Source organism: Haliotis cracherodii, unplaced genomic scaffold (assembly GCF_022045235.1).
Source record: "Haliotis cracherodii isolate W230 unplaced genomic scaffold, xgHalCrac1.p SCAF_5, whole genome shotgun sequence".
Lineage (NCBI taxonomy): Eukaryota > Metazoa > Mollusca > Gastropoda > Lepetellida > Haliotidae > Haliotis > Haliotis cracherodii.
In genome coordinates, this window is record NW_027266308.1 from 18503060 (window position 1) to 18519150 (window position 16091).

General features: G+C 43.2%; 1 protein-coding gene across 1 annotated transcript in view; it reads right to left on the minus strand.

The window, feature by feature from the left end:
- Positions 1–10138: 10138 nt before the first annotated feature.
- LOC139442848 (E3 ubiquitin-protein ligase FANCL-like) overlaps positions 10139–16091 on the minus strand; it is a 148645-nt gene continuing 142692 nt past the window's right edge. Inside the window, exons 12-13 of the mRNA XM_071223748.1 lie at positions 15051–15122; positions 10139–10432 (exon numbers count right to left, since the gene is read on the minus strand). Of these exons, the coding sequence (XP_071079849.1) occupies positions 10400–10432; positions 15051–15122 (105 nt within the window). The 3' untranslated portion in view covers positions 10139–10399. The remainder of the gene's footprint in view (positions 10433–15050; positions 15123–16091) is intronic.

The following is a 16091-nucleotide window of genomic DNA, read 5'->3' on the forward strand; positions in this document are numbered from 1 at the left end:
CCAGAGCGTTGTAAGCAGGGCCTGGTCCCGACAGCAAAATTTTGGTACAGCAGCACACCGACATGGAGGTGGTCGTCAGAGGTCGACAACCCAACGCCAAGATCATTTTGTGGCTCTTCAGGCACGACGTCATCCCTTCTGGACAGCAACCAGCCTACGTAACGACCTCCTGAACGCCTCGGGGGTGAATGTGTCCACTCAGACGATACGGAATCGTCTTCACAATGCAGGTCTCTACTCGAGAAGGGCATGTGTCCGAATACCCCTGACTGTTCTACACCGGCGGGAGCGATTGGAATGGGCTGAAGATCATGTCACTTGGACACGGAACGATTGGGTTCCAGTTCTGTTCACCGATGAGTCCAGGTATTGTTTGGACTTTACAGACAGGAGGCAGCGGGTGTGGCGACGACAACGTGAACGTTTCCATGATGCCAACATCAGTGAACATGACCGTTATGGTGGTGGTTCCATCATGGTCTGGGGTGGAATCAACAGAAATGGAAGGACAGATCTTCATGTCCTGGAGAGAGGAACAATGACGGGGGTGAGGTACCGGGATGAGATCCTCGATGTGTACGTCGGACCCTACGCTGGTGCTGTTGGCCCTGAGTTCATCCTGATGGATGGTAACGCCCGTCCTCATCGCGCCAGGGTGGTTGAGCAGTACCTTGAGCAGGAGACAATTGTCCGCATGGATTGGTCAGCGCGCTCGCCGTACTTGAACCCGATTGAGCATGTCTGGAACATGCTGCAGGTTGCCCTTTCACGCCGTAGAGCACAACCCACGACTTTGGCAGAGCTCGGACATGCCCTCGTGGAACAACCTTCCCATTGGGAACATCCGGGTGCTTATTGACAGCATATCTCGACGTTGTCAGGCCGTCATTGATGCAAGGGGAGGTCATACTCGATATTGACACTTCATCGACTAAGTGTAATGATGGACTATCCCTCATAACTGTGTAATTCTTTCTCTTGTTTGCTGTTAACATGTTTTAATGAAATGCCTTTTGGTGTTTGCAGATTTCAAACATTCCATATTGATACAAGTTCATGCCGTTCATGCATTTTCATTCATAACCTGATTTAACACGTTTCTGAGTCAGAGTCATGTCTTTTGTTATGTTTGTGGTAACTTACACACATATCACCTAGTGATCCTTATCAAATTTTGAGTAGTATAGTTTCATGATGAGTAGTTGAGGGCGGCGGTACAGGACCGCTCCTGGCTTCTGATTGGTCGGTTTGGTCACGTGACCTCCGATGACGTCACTTCAGGTGACGTGGTGCGCATCCAAGATGGCGGCACATCCGTTTCCGGGGAGGAGGCGACCATAAGAAGCGCTCGTACAATATGAAAATATCAAAATTAAAAAAAGCGCATGTAAAATCCTTTATGTTCATTTTTTTTTTAAAAGAAAAAGAAGTGGTGGTGGTGGGTTCTTTGTTTTGGTTTGAGGGTTGTCAAAGCAAAGGATGAAAAGCATTCTTTCTGGAGAGATGGGTGGCCCTGAAAAGGGCCGTTTTAGAGAAGAAGAAGATTACTTCTTCACCCACATAGGTGCTGTGCTGCAAAGGCACGAATGGCCTGCCCTCTGTCTCCTGACAGGACATCTTCACATGTGGAGATGATAGATCACTGAGACGAGCTTATAATACACTTTGTTACCAGGTTGACGTCATATCGGCGAAGGGTCTTGCAACAAAATTCCACAAATGACATCATAAGGTATTATGATGATTGTAAATTTTGAGGTGCAAGGTCTCGTTCCACAAGGCAATCGTATTGTAGCGCAATGACAGTCGTTCGTCTAAGTTACAGTAGGTGAGTGGCGATCACCTTAGCGCTACGATCATGGTGTGGAACGGACGTCTGAATTCTAAAGGTGAATCGACATGCACAGACATGAGGGTGATGTAGGTATATGCCTACGTACTGTTACTCGTCTCTCCATGCAAATCGTGGTGTCATGTGTGTGTCTTCAAACACACGTTTATCAATATGATTATGACGTTGTCGCTCGTTCATCCACGCCGAGGAGTTGGCACTCGTGTATGTCTACATGCGTACTGTCACGCGTGTCTCCATGAACACGTGATGTACTTCGTGTCTCCATGCAAAACGTGGTGCCACACGTGACTACAGACGTTACTAGAAATATATATATATATATATATATATATATATATATATATATATCTAGTAATATATATATACATCGATACACACGTGTGACGTTTGCAAACGTGATGTACTTCGTGTCTCCATGCAAACATAGTGTCACGCGTGTCTCCATGCAAACGTGGTGTCATGCGTGTCTTCAAACAGACGTTTATAAATATTATTTAACTAGGTGTGAACGTATGTACACTCCTAAAACTCAGTGAACGTATGTACACTCATAAAACGCAGTGAACAGGAACTTTTGCAACTCGGGTGTGAAGGTATGTACACTCATAAAACGCAGTGAACAGGAACTTTTGCAACTCGGGTGTGAAGGTATGTGCACTCATAAAACGCAGTGAACAGGAACTTTTGCAACTCGGGTGTGAAGGTATGTGGACTCATAAAACGCAGTGAACAGGAACTTTTGCAACTCGGGTGTGAAGGTATGTGCACTCATAAAACGCAGTGAACAGGAACTTTTGCAACTCGGGTGTGAAGGTATGTGCACTCATAAAACGCAGTGAACAGGAACTTTTGCAACTCGGGTGTGAAGGTATGTGCACTCATAAAACGCAGTGAACAGGAACTTTTGCAACTAGGGTGTGAACGTATGTACATTCATAAAACGCAGTGAACAAGTGTCAGTTCAATAAGAGCAGAAAGGTTGGTTCTTTTGATGTAGGGTACGCGTCTCAGTCGAAAGGTAGGCATCTCATCCACAGGAACAGAGGTAGACAATTTGGTATGAAACCATTCTAATACCATGGCCTCATTCTTGACGGTATCCTTCCAGGTGGTGGTGGTGGAGGGAGGAGGATATATTGTTGTGGTGGTGGTGGGTAGGTAAAGCAATGATGAAAGCATTCTTTTGGGAGAGATGGATGGCCCTGAAAAGTGCCGCTGGAAACAAACTGGAAACAAACTGGACAAGGCTCGTCTCTGTTTTACATTACTTTTCCTTGATCTCGATACAAGATGATAATACGGACCACCCCAACAGTCGGGGACGTCAACTCCGCGTTGTATAGCTTGTTGTTATGCTGCCATAGCCTCAGACTTGTTCTTAAACCAGCGTGGGCTCTGCAATAGGATCATCTCAGATTCATCCCATGGGTAGGCCACTATTGTCCACGAATAGACTTTACTCATCCACCGACATTGACTGTTGGTCTGACACTTCATACAGCTGTATCGAGACGACAAGGTTGATTTCATAGAATGCAGTGTGCTTACTTACTTACTAATATTGGAGATTTAACATGCGCTTTCCGACTGCAAGTACATGCAGTGTGCGTGGCTTCGCTCTTTTTTATAGGAGAGGCACTGACACCCTGCTTCCTGATTGGTCGAAAACGCAGTGTGCTGATTGGTCCGTTCCGTCGCCTGGTCTCAGCCTCGGTTTTCAAACCGGACCGACCCTTGTGATGGGTGCAGTCAGTCTTACAGGGATGTACAGTCAGTCTTATATGGGTGTACATTCAGTCTTACAGAGGGTGTACAGGTTTTTCGTTTTTTTCTCCAAACCGCGGACAGACCCTTGTGATGGATGTACAATCAGTCTGTCTTACAAGGGTGTACAGTCAGTATTACGGGGTTGAACACTCAGCCTTACAGGGGTGTACACTCGGTCTTACAGCGGTGTACACTCAATTTTACAGGAGTGTACAGTCAGTCTTACAGTGATGTACAGGTAGTCTTACAGGGTTGTACACTCAGTCTTACATGGATGTACATTCACTCTTACAGAGTTGTACAGTCACTCTTAAGGGGTCTACAGTCAATCTTACAGTGGTGTACACTTAGTCTTACAGGGGTGTACACTCAATCTTACAGTGGTGTACAGTCAGTCTTACAGGGGTGTACAGTCAGTCTTACAGTGGTGTACAGTCAGTCTTACAGTGGTGTACAGTCAGTCTTACAGGGGTGTACACTCAATCTTACAGTGGTGTACAGTCAGTCTTACAGGGGTGTACAGTCAATCTTACAGTGATGTACAGGTAGATAGAGATAGATAGATATTCTTTATTTCTTCCAATTGAATGAAGATTACAATATGCAGATATGATTATGTTACATGTTTAACATGAATTTGGGGTATATTTACACATGTGCATAAACATAAAAGTTTTTTAGCAGGTATCGCCATTTCCTTATAAAGCGGCTTACATTGATTATTACTTCTGCCCACACGTCTCTTTCTAGTTCCATAATACATTCTATTGGACATCCACCAAGTAAGAACGCAAGAATAACATCATCATCTTTCTCCCAAATCTTAACAAAAACATTTACATCCAGGATATCACATATGGTGTTAAAAAGTAAATTTCGGTCATTCATATTGATCATGCAGGACATAAACTCGTGCTTTACAATATCACTGGCAACAGTTTTACAATAGCATTCTCTAGAGACAATTTCAGCTGATCCATAGAATACAAGCCTTGCAATATTAGTTAAATGGTCATACTTCTCCAAGGCTAGTTTCCAGAGATAGTGTTCATTACTTGATCTTATTCTAACATGTCTTGACAGACTGAGTCTTGAATTAAGATGGACATATAATACATCATCTCGATGAGATTTAATAGCATCATTCACGGCCTTGGACCAGCATTTCTTTTTAATAAATTGACAATTATTGACATAGTTAACAAGTGTATCACTTATGGGGCTTTTACACAGGATGGCGACCTTTGCGTCTCCCGTGTGCGACCATGAAATTTGCCAGGTCGTTGGAGGCTCAACGTAGGCAGAATGGTTGCCTAGGTCGTTCCAAGGTGGTACACGGGAGGTTCAGACATCGCGATGGACGCCATGGTCGCCGTGAAATTTTGAACATGTTCAAAACAGTCGCACAAAGGTCGCCGAGGAGGTTGGTTGCTCAAAGGAGGCAGAAGGGAGGCACAAGCATTGCCGTTGTTGCAGAATGAAGGCACAGTGGTCGCCCAATGGTCGCCAGGTAGAAGATGCGTTCTGGTGCAAATGTATTCCTTTAATCTGGGCGATGCTTATGCCTCCCTTGTGCCTCCTTTGGGCGACCAACAGCGTGCATTGAATGATGACTGAAGCGACCGCCGTGACTCCATTCTGCGACCGCGGCGACCCTTGAGACACCATGGCGATGCTTCTGCCTCTTTTGTGCTCCTTTGAGCTACCTGTAGTGCCTCCCCAGCCTGGCTTTAAATTGAGGCCTTGTACCTGCAGTGTTTCATTGTGGTTGCAGACGCTGAACAACTCGAGCAGTTACCGCTGAACAACTGCTGGAGCAGTTACATAGAAACATGATTTTCTGGGTTATGGCGACCATTGAGCGTCCTGGCCAGTTTTTGATCGGTCAAAGGTGGCACAAAGGTCACAGCCCTGTGTAAAGGAGGCTTTAGGTTATACTTCTGTACAAGTTGTAGCATATTATATATCAGAGATTTTCTACTCAATCCATTGCATGTAAAACTATCTGTACACAAAAATTGACCCAGGTGAACTAGAAACATAACTTTAAAAACACAGTTATAATTTGCATTGCATAGCTTTCCTAAGAAGTAGAGTGCTCTTTTATCTATGTAATACTGTAGTGTCATGATGCTGATGGCATCCAATACAACAATACTGGGAGTGCGCCTGTGTAGTCCCTGAACATTTTTACAAAATTGACGTTGTACAACTTCAAGCATTTCATACTCTTTAAGAGGAAGTTTACCCCATACGCTGCATAAATAGAGGGTATACGATAAGATTACCCTCTGCCAGATACGTGCTGCAGATAAAGGATTCAGGCCACCAAAGTACAACCCATTATTATGGTTAGTGTTGATGAGTACACGTAACTTTTCACATGCAGATTTTGTATGTTCAAGTGATAATTTATCTGTACTAAGATATACACCTGCATATTTAATAGATTTCGTTTGTGGAACATGCATATTGCCATTTGATACATTAGTGGTTTGAACCTTATTGTTTGGGCATCCAAAGTATAGAACTGCACTCTTGCTTACATTATATTTTAGCTGCCACATATGAGCATAGTTTTGAACGACATCAAGAAGATTTTGCCGGCCCTTTATTTGAGATACTCAATAAAGTAGTGTCGTCAGCAAGAAGGATCCCAGGGCATTTACCCCATGGCAGAATTAAGCCAAAATCTGAGTTTTCAAGTTCATATAGAAGGTCATTAATAAATAGCGTGAAAAGCCAGGCGGACATTACTCTCCCTTGACCTACTCCTTGATTCCTTGGATCGTCGGATGTAGCAACGAAGTGCTCTAACCGGACATAGACGGAGCTCTAGTTCATCTTCCGCGTCCACAATCGATTAAAGAGTGGGGATGAGGAACAATCTATCGGGCTGGCCTGAGAGCTGAAGTCCCAGCACAGGCCCAGATGCATGGCTCAGTGAGCTCCCTGCTCAAAGCTGACCCGTGTGACGTCTAGGGTGTGTAGCTCACTGACACAGGCTGCTGTGGCGAGCGCCAGTAGGAAGACTGTCTTTTTCGTCAGATTGTAGAATGACGACGTTTCGAGTGGCTCAAGTGTTCCCAAGCTGGAGGACGGAACTTCGCCTTTTGGTCTTCCAGTCTGAATGAGCGGAGCAGTGCCTGGAGTTCTGGGATTTTTTTCATGTGTCGATCTTTCGGAACTGCCAGGATGGAGTTGAGCACCACAAGGTAGGTCATGATGGTACTGCCCATGAGCTTAAGCTTGTGACGCAGATATAGTATGAACTCAGCCAGGAATTGAGGTGATGCAGATGTGGGGTCTTGTGCTTGCGCCTGCAAAAGCTCTCAAAGAATTGCCACTTGTCATCATAGAGGCGGTTGGGTGGTTGGGCGATGTGCCATCGTGATGGCCCTAGCCACTCTGGCCGAGTAGACGTGAAGACATAACCTGTCTGGTCCTGGGTGTGGCTGTCTGCTGTGAGGTTGGATCAGCAGATTTGGCCAATCTGGGAGTGGCAGTGGGTTGACGTCGGACAGCTCTCTGAGGTCGACAAACCAAGCCCTCGCTGGCCACCAGGGTGAAACCAAAGTCAGATCAAGGTTCCGTGTCGATCTGATCTTCTGGACGACTTTGGGAAGGAGTACAGGTGGCGGAAAGCGTACGCTTTTAGTCCTCCCCAGGGTACACTGAAAGCGTTGACTGGACAAGCAAGTGGATCCATCACCGGAGATATGTAGGTCGGGATCTGGTAGTTCTGGCTGGTAGGTCTATGTTGGGGAGACCATGGGCTGGACAAACAAGAGCGGAGGCGTCTTTCCACTCTGTGGGAGCCACTTTACCTGGTCAAGATAGGGCATCCGCTAGGATGTTTCGGCTGCCTGGGATGTGGTAGACCTGGAACTGAATCCCAAGATGATCCACCTGGTGAAACAATTGGAACGTCTGTTGAAAGAGCGAAGTTGAATGAGTCGTTCCTTGGTTCCAAAGGCACCGTACAACAGCGATGTTGTCTGTCGAGATGGAGAGCCGGGTGTGTCTGAGGGCCTGCTTCCAGTGAGCACTGGCCAAGATAAGCGCTTCCAGTTCGAGGTTGTTGATGTGCCATAGGCGCTGATCGGCTGACCACAGCCCCGAGACGACCTGTCCCTCCACGTGTGCGCCCCATCCCTGTACGGACGTGTCTACGAATAGGGGCAGAGAGGTTGTAAGCCCTGTCAAGGAGACGCCGCCTAAGACATTCGATTCCACCGTCCACCACCGGAGATGCTGCTTGAGATGATCCGGGAGGATGATGGTTACGGAGGGGTCCTGAGGCCTGATGTAGGGCGCCATGAACATCTGAACTTGGCGCAGTTGGAGCCTTCCTCTGTAGGTGAAGTCCTGCGCTGAGGTTAGGAGGCCCAGGAGGACTTGCCATTGACGCAGAGTGCGTGGTAGGTGGAGAGCTGGAGTCAGGTGCACCTGCATGCCCTCCGGTTTCTGGGTACAGGGATGAGAACGAGGTCCTTTTGGAAGAGGCCCCCCGATGAACTGAAGGCGCTTGGAGGACTTCCTGAGGTTGATCTTCCTACGTAGCTGGTGTAGGAGCAGCTACCCTGTGGCGGAGTAGATTGACAGGGTCCCGATGGTCCAGTAGGCAGTTGTCTATGTACACCTCGAACTGGATGTCCTGGCGATGGAGGTACGAGGCTTGATAAGCCGTGTGAATAGCCATGGGGCCGAAGAAATTCAAAATGGGAGGACGCTCATTGATAATGGACTCCCATGAAGATGAAGCGGAGGAATTTCTGACTGTCAGGATGTTTAGGGACATGTAGGTAGGCGTCCTCGATATCCAGGCTGATGAGCGCCTCCTGTGCCTGGATCCGGGATCGCAGTAGCCTGAGCGTGGTCATCCTGAAATAAGGTGGGCGCGCCAGGTAGCGTTTGTTGAAAGCGGCGAGGTTGTGGATCATCCTGTGTTTGTCCGAGTCCTTCTTGGGCACCAGGAAGACAGGTGAGTAGAAGCCCAGTGTTATGGCTGGGGCGTGTACAACTTCTATGGCTCTCTTGTCTAGCAGCGCCCTGATGTTCTGGCTCATTAGCTGCTATTGGTAGGGGGGCATTGATGAGTAATGCAGGATAACTTAAAACATTGACACAACTCTATTTTAATAACACGCAAAAGAAACGCAAGTGGTTTTTAAGCAAATAGGTAACAAACACGGAACCATAAATTGATACGAGTCTTAGCATGTAGTGAAGCCTGACGGTGTTATCAATATTTTTGGTTGCATTTTGGAAGCCCCGAGTTAAAATGCAACAAAAAAAACATATCACCAAATCGCACCATTTCAATAAATATGTGGGTATCATGCACCCATTTCTCGCGAAATTGAAAATACATGAACTGTCACGAACTGTAGTGGGTATAAAACTGTGGCTGATTCTTGGACCTACCACTCCTTGGTCAACAATGTCACGCCCAACTCAAATTCAGAGTTCCATTCTTTGCACAACATCAACAACACATTTTCCAGCAGGACAACACTTGTCCCCTTGTTGCCAGAGCTACCATGGCCTTTCTGCAACAATACAACATCCGTGTTCTACCGTGGCTAGCCCTCAGCCCTGATCTGAACCCCATCGAACACTTGTGGGATGAGGTTCAAAGGAGTCTGCACAATGTGCGCCCAGTCCCTACAACTGCCGATGAACTACTCACAGCTGCTCTGGATGTGTGCAGGAGGATCCCTAGGGCCTTCACAAATCGTCTGATCCACTCAATGTACAGGAGATGTGTGGTATTGATCAATGCTAATGGTGGTCACACCAGGTATCGACTGACATTTTGGTTATTGACCCGAAACTGTGTCAGCCCTTAACATTTGAATTTTTTTTTGTGTCATCTGCCTTTTAATCCATTAAACTGTCTTCAGTCAAATTTTTGTCAATCTTGCCCTGTTAGTTTTTCTTGTCTTTACTGTTAAAACTAAATAACATGTATACTGCATACTCGACCAGCGTTTCTTTTGAGTTTATAATTTGATATGAATTTTATTCAATTACATGTATTATCAAACCAAAACCCACAAAAATGGAATATGATTTTAAATATATGTTTAAATATTATTACTGTACATGTGTGCATTTGAACTACTCTGAAAAACAGAGCAGAGAAACTTGGAACTTTAGAGTTTTTAGAATATTTAGCAACAGTCGGTAATGATGTTATTAACTAAAACACATGCTGGAGCACTGTTTGAGTGCATTCTGTAATTTCATACAATTATACAAACATAGTTACCAATGCAATAATAGCATCATGGAAAACTGCAAAGACTGAAAAGACCTGACACTAAAGGTGAAGTTTATAATATTGGTATATGGCATGGCAAATCAATTAACATTGAGTAAAAGACCAACCCATAAAAGCATGTTTTGCATGTGCCTGTCTCATTTTGAAAGCCATGCCAGTCAGACCGATCAGACGTTTGGGTTTCAAACCAATGTTTATAAACATTGCATATAAATTACTTTGCTTCACACCAGACGCTTAACAACAATTATTTGGTGAATTCATTTTTATTCGTTTTTCAATCCTGATTAGGCTTGATGTGGATACAGTATCTTTGTGTAGTAGAAAAAATATATATAAAAAACAAATGTCCCACCAACCCTGTAATAAATGACCTTATTATTCGGAATCTTGACTTCCAGCAACAACTTCAAGCTTCAAAGTAGTATCAATCTCATGGATCGTCTGTAGTTGCTTCACAAAAAAGGTTGAGGTTCTGAATACATCACTCATCAAACAGACACATCTATCTTGACTGTGATTGGCTGTAAAAAAACAAAATTAAATGTCAAATGGATTCATAAAATGGGATCATAAAGAGGTAAAACTGCAACCTCACAATGAAGGCAAAGTTGTACGAGATGTTTGGCCACTCGTACCAGTTGCCTAGATGGAGAATTCATTCAACGCTCACATTACATAATACACTGACAAACCTAGATAAACGCTATCACCCAGAAACTGGCCTGCAAGCTTTGACATTGTTGAAAATGTTTGAATTAGCTGATAGTCAATAACACATATCCTTTTATCAAAAGGCTCATGAATCGAAATAACGAAAGCCAGCTTAACAGTTTTGGGTGTCTTTTATACCCATACCATCCACGGTATGCACGTGCATCATGTTTTTGACAAGACTTCTCCGCAACTGAGTCCCATTGCAATTTTGTAGGCTGAAAAAAAAAAAATGAGAAACACCCCAGTTTAAACTCCCTCATCACCAAAGACAGATACTCGCTCACCTATGTTAGGACAGATGATGCCATAACAATCAAAACGAAGCTAGGACGAGGTACCCTCATGTGCAAAACAGATATCACAGATGCTTTCAAATTGATTCCAATACATGCATCACTGTGCCACTTACATGGACTCAATGGCAAGGTCAATACTATTACTTCACCAGGTTGGTTTTTGGCTGTAGATCCAGCGCAAAGATCTTTGATACATTTTCACAAGCCATCTGTTGGATAGACATCAAACATATACTCCACCTTTTACATGATTTCATATGTTTTGCAAACACAACACTTGCAGGCAAGCAAACAATGTCATCACTTCTGCGGATGTTTCACGACCTTGGCATTCCCCTAGCAGCCCACAAGACGGAAAGGCCAACTACATGCCTGGAGTATTTAGGTATTATTCTGGACGCCATCAAGATGGAAGCAAGGCAACCACAAGCAAAAATCACCCGAATTCAACAAATAATAAACGAGTTACTATCCCCTAAACGTCTGCTGTTAGTTGTTCTCGGGCACATGAACTTCGTCATGCAGTTTTCAGAGCCGGTAGAACTTTCATCGGATATCTGGCCCATTCTGTACCACACTTACGGGACCAACTCAGACAGCAGACTTGACTTTCTCATGTGGAGGAAGTTTCTACACAACTGGAACGGAATCTCTATGTTTATTACAGAAACTGTCAAGGCACTGGATATCACATCGTTTACTGAAGCCTCAGGAGCTCATGGTTTTGGTGATGTTTCCAGGGACACTGGTTCTCGTCTGTCTTGCCCCCAGAAGTTTTCCATGAGCCAGGGGAAAAATTATCAATTGCTTTGTTGGAACTGTACCCCATTGTCGCAGCAGCAGTTCTCTGGGGATACACATGGTCAGGACTATGCATCCAATTCTACTGTGACAACATGGCCACCTAATCAACAAAGATCTGCATACAGATGATACTGAAGGCTGTGACTCAGTGCCATGTCTCCGACTGACAGGATATATACTGGGATAAGTGTCCTAACAACGAAACTTGCTGTACTCCTAACTTCAGCTTCTGTTTTTCTGACATATTTCCATTAAAGTTGAGATAGGACCTGAACCATTCCAGAGCATCTGGTGTTGTTCCAAGGTAATATTGCAGCATGTTGGGGATGATGTCATCATCTATAGTGTCAAAAACTGCTGACAGGTTGAGGAGAATCAGAAATGCTGCAGCCATCTGCATGGAGCAGATTGTTCTGGACTCAAGGCAGTTTTGGTGATGTGGCCTGTTTTATAAGCAGATTGCATGATATCATTCTGTTTGTAGTTAAGCATAGGATCTTTTGGCTGGACTTTCTCGATGACATTAGAAAGGAGCGGTAGATTCAACACTGGTCTGTAGATTTCAGTACATTAGGGTCCACATTTGGCTTCTTATAAGATGCGCACTTCCTAAAGTTGTTGTGGAACGTTGGAGTTTGAAATGGACAAGTTTACAATATTTGTGACTGTTGCTACTAATGTCTTCTGACACTCTTTGAGCAGCTATGTCGGAATTGGATTGAGATTGCATGATTTAGTTGAACTGCTCTTAAATATCTTCTGTATATCCAGAGTACTAGCTGTTTAATAGCACGACAGTCCACAAGAGATTGGAAAAACTTTGGACTGCACGCACCTAAAGTGACCACTGTTGGTGACTGCAAAAGCGTGTCTCTGGTTTATCAGTCCAAAACTTGGGAAACTCATTTGCTCCTGGTCACGTGATATAGTTTCAGGAAGAATTGATTGTTTCTTCTTGAAAAGTAGGGTGTTTGCAACACCTAACAATTCCTTTAAATTGATGCTTTTTGGATTGATGCATTGAAATGATGAATCTTTGCCTTTTCAACCAATATGTTCAGTTCATTTCTTTGGGCATTGTGCATATGATGATTAACAGTGACTTTTGTTCTGCACATTTGTTTCTCTAAATGCCTCAGATGCTGCATAGCCTTTTGAATCCTTTCATTATACCATGCGACCTGCAGATATGTTTTAGCATGTATAACAAAAATAATCAATTCATTTGGTTATTGAATCTGGATGCTTTCATAATGTTCAGGCACAAACACCACACACAACGCCCCTTGGTGTAATTCAACGAAATGAATGCTTCTCATTGGAAAATGGTCATCATGACCCACTACTGTCATCATCAGTTTGTTGTCATTTATCATACAGAAGTACTCAAACCACTACATGCATGAGGCCTTATATGTGCCGAAAAAGGCACTTCAGAAAAGGGACAAAGTGAGGCACCTATTTTCCATCAAACAAAGTCAATGATCTAACCCACTCAGCCACCGAGGATTCCACAAAAATGAAAGTCTGACAACTGGTAGTCTAGATCACATACTTTGTGTACCCCTCTGACAAGTGTAAATTGGCACTTGCTCCCATGGCCGAAAGCTATGAACACACAATGCCAATTTACACTTTTGTGATTTCTTTCCTCATCCACGACGAGCATCTGTCATAATGTCAATGCCTCGACAAACTTCATCACAAGATTCCTTCGACACACACCCATGTTATCAGGGTTATGACTTCAGGTTGAATAGTGATTAATTTATTTGCATATTTAGGAAAGAACTGTTTTCGTGAATAATATTCTAAAGACATAGTTGTGCATGGTATTTTTGGATTGCACTGCGGATTTCTTCTAATTACTTTCTAAAACCTTTTGTTTTACCCCTTTCCGACCACGAAATCTCTAAGCAACCATGCCCCGAGTACATCCGGATTGGATTACTGCTAACGACAACTGTCAAGTACTTTGCAAGTTCGCTTGTCTTCATATGAGCAACGAAACATTTTCATTGTTTGAGATGATCAAGGGAGCCAATGGTCATTTCAATTATGACATTGATGACTTTGTTGTGGACAAAGTTCTAATTCAAGATGACATCATTCCGGCTGTCAACTCGAATCAACATGAAGGCGCCTCTCTTCCCACCCTTACAAATGCATCAGAAACTGTCACAAATTCAGTGCCGATTCTTGGGATTAGTGGATCAGTGTCACAGTGAGATTTCATTGCGGAACCAGATGAAGGTAATTATGTCAGTTCACATTTCTTTTGTCAACCATGCGTGACAGAGCACAGGCTTCGTCTTTTCGAAGACAGCGCTACAAATACTTCTGGACTGAGCTGTATAGACCAAGTGTTTGGAGAGATCCTATATGTTTGGACTTGAAGAAACAGTTACCAAACGTAGCAGCCGATGAAGGATTGGTGTGAACCAAACAGGAAGTGATGCCAGGCTATGTATCAAAACTTGTTTGCGAAGTGTAGCCTATCCAAATCCATGGAACAAAAAATACAATGGACACATGTGGATCTAATGATCAAACTGATTTTGTGAGTGAAAATTATGTGAAAGAAAAAGAAATACATAATTGAAATTGTCTTGGAATATGTGTATATGTGTATCGGATTTTTCCTTCATCATCAGTAAAATTTTATCGAGATAGGCCTATTGTAGGTCAAAACACCTAGTTTTGTTTCGTTACTTAGGATATTTATCAGTTGGTTATATGCGTCATTATGTTGATACATGTGACATATTCATATATTGTAGTCAAGCTAAGAAATATTGTTCAACTTCTGGTGTTTCAATTTAGGCTTCTTCCTAAACACTATTAAAAAATCTGTGTAATAACTTAAGTTTTAAAACTATAATCTGACTGTTGAATGCAAGTGACCAAAACTAAACATATAAGCCTCCCAGCTATAACAGTTGTTGTGCTGCTCTTTTGCTGAAAATATATATACCACAATTTGACCACAAATGCATCAAATGTGTCACATGTACACAAGTCATTCAAGTTCATACAAAGTTAACAGTCTTTGGTTTTGAAAAAGCTTCTCTAGACACTCTGTTGTGTTTACGTTGCCAGTCACTGTTGGAAACTGAAACACTGCCACCTTGTGGGCTATTCATTGTCAGGGTAGGACTATAATAATACGATTAGAAATTCATTGCTCCATATTTATGCACAGTTGTAGGGATACCAACAAGAAAGTTTATAGGTACTTTCTGCAAGCAACTTAAAGTCAATATTAAGCTCATATCGTCCTCCAGCTTAGTTCAACAAAGATTTACTTAAAATAAACATTCCTTACTTTGCTACAGAAAGGGCACTCTCCATAGATCCTGTTGAAGCTCTGTCGGCTGGATGGCAAAACCCGTAGCCACTAGTAACAGAAAGTCATTAACATTTCACAAACATATAATCTGAAAGCAGAGCAGGATCAAACTTGATGGGGCATTTTCTATTCCAATGCACACACAAATACAAAGATAATATATTTGCATAGAAGTCACACATAAGTCAAAACATAATGTAATTGAAAGGCTTGTTCTAAAGATTATCTTGTTGCTAGACCTGTGAAAGTGTAACATAACAGTGATGTGTGCAATGACATAGCCTCAGAAGAATTCCCAAGGATTATGTTATCAAGAACAAAATATATATGAATGAATGTTATTTAAGTCATGAGGAATGAATCAGGTTGTAATTTGAATCAGGTAATACAATGTGACAAATATATCAACGCGTGTCTGTCCGACGTTGATTAATGAACAATTTGCATACTCGTATATGCAAGAGGCCGACATATGGTTCTCTGTAGGAAGTGACAACTTGGAGACGATGGCTTGCGGTATATACAGTTCTACTTTATACATGTTGATATATACATACAAAAGACACTATGTGCCTGGTCAGCACATAGTGGTAGTGGTTGTTGTCTAGGTGCCCCGGAGCACCCAGCCTAACCCTAGCTAGGCTAAGGGTAAGACCTTTTTTTCTCCTTTTCAATCTCTCTGGACCAAGGCTTATATAGCCAAGGTCACCTGACATTTAGTAAGTAATAAATAAACATGTAAACAGTAAATCATCAGTGACATACTTGCACATCCTGTTCAGGATGGCAGACGGTCGATGCACACAAAAATGGGGATTAACAAATAGGATTAGCATCTTATAAATAACAGCAATTAAATGTTTCAAGGCATATAGATGGCATGGCTCCAGGGTCATGAGCCTTTGCAATCAAATGTTCTTCAGACAATGGGTGTCGTAAATCAGTCACCATGACAAATAACTGGCAGCAGCAGTAAGTAACAAGCCATATTTTTGAACAAGTAGTTCAACTGACAAT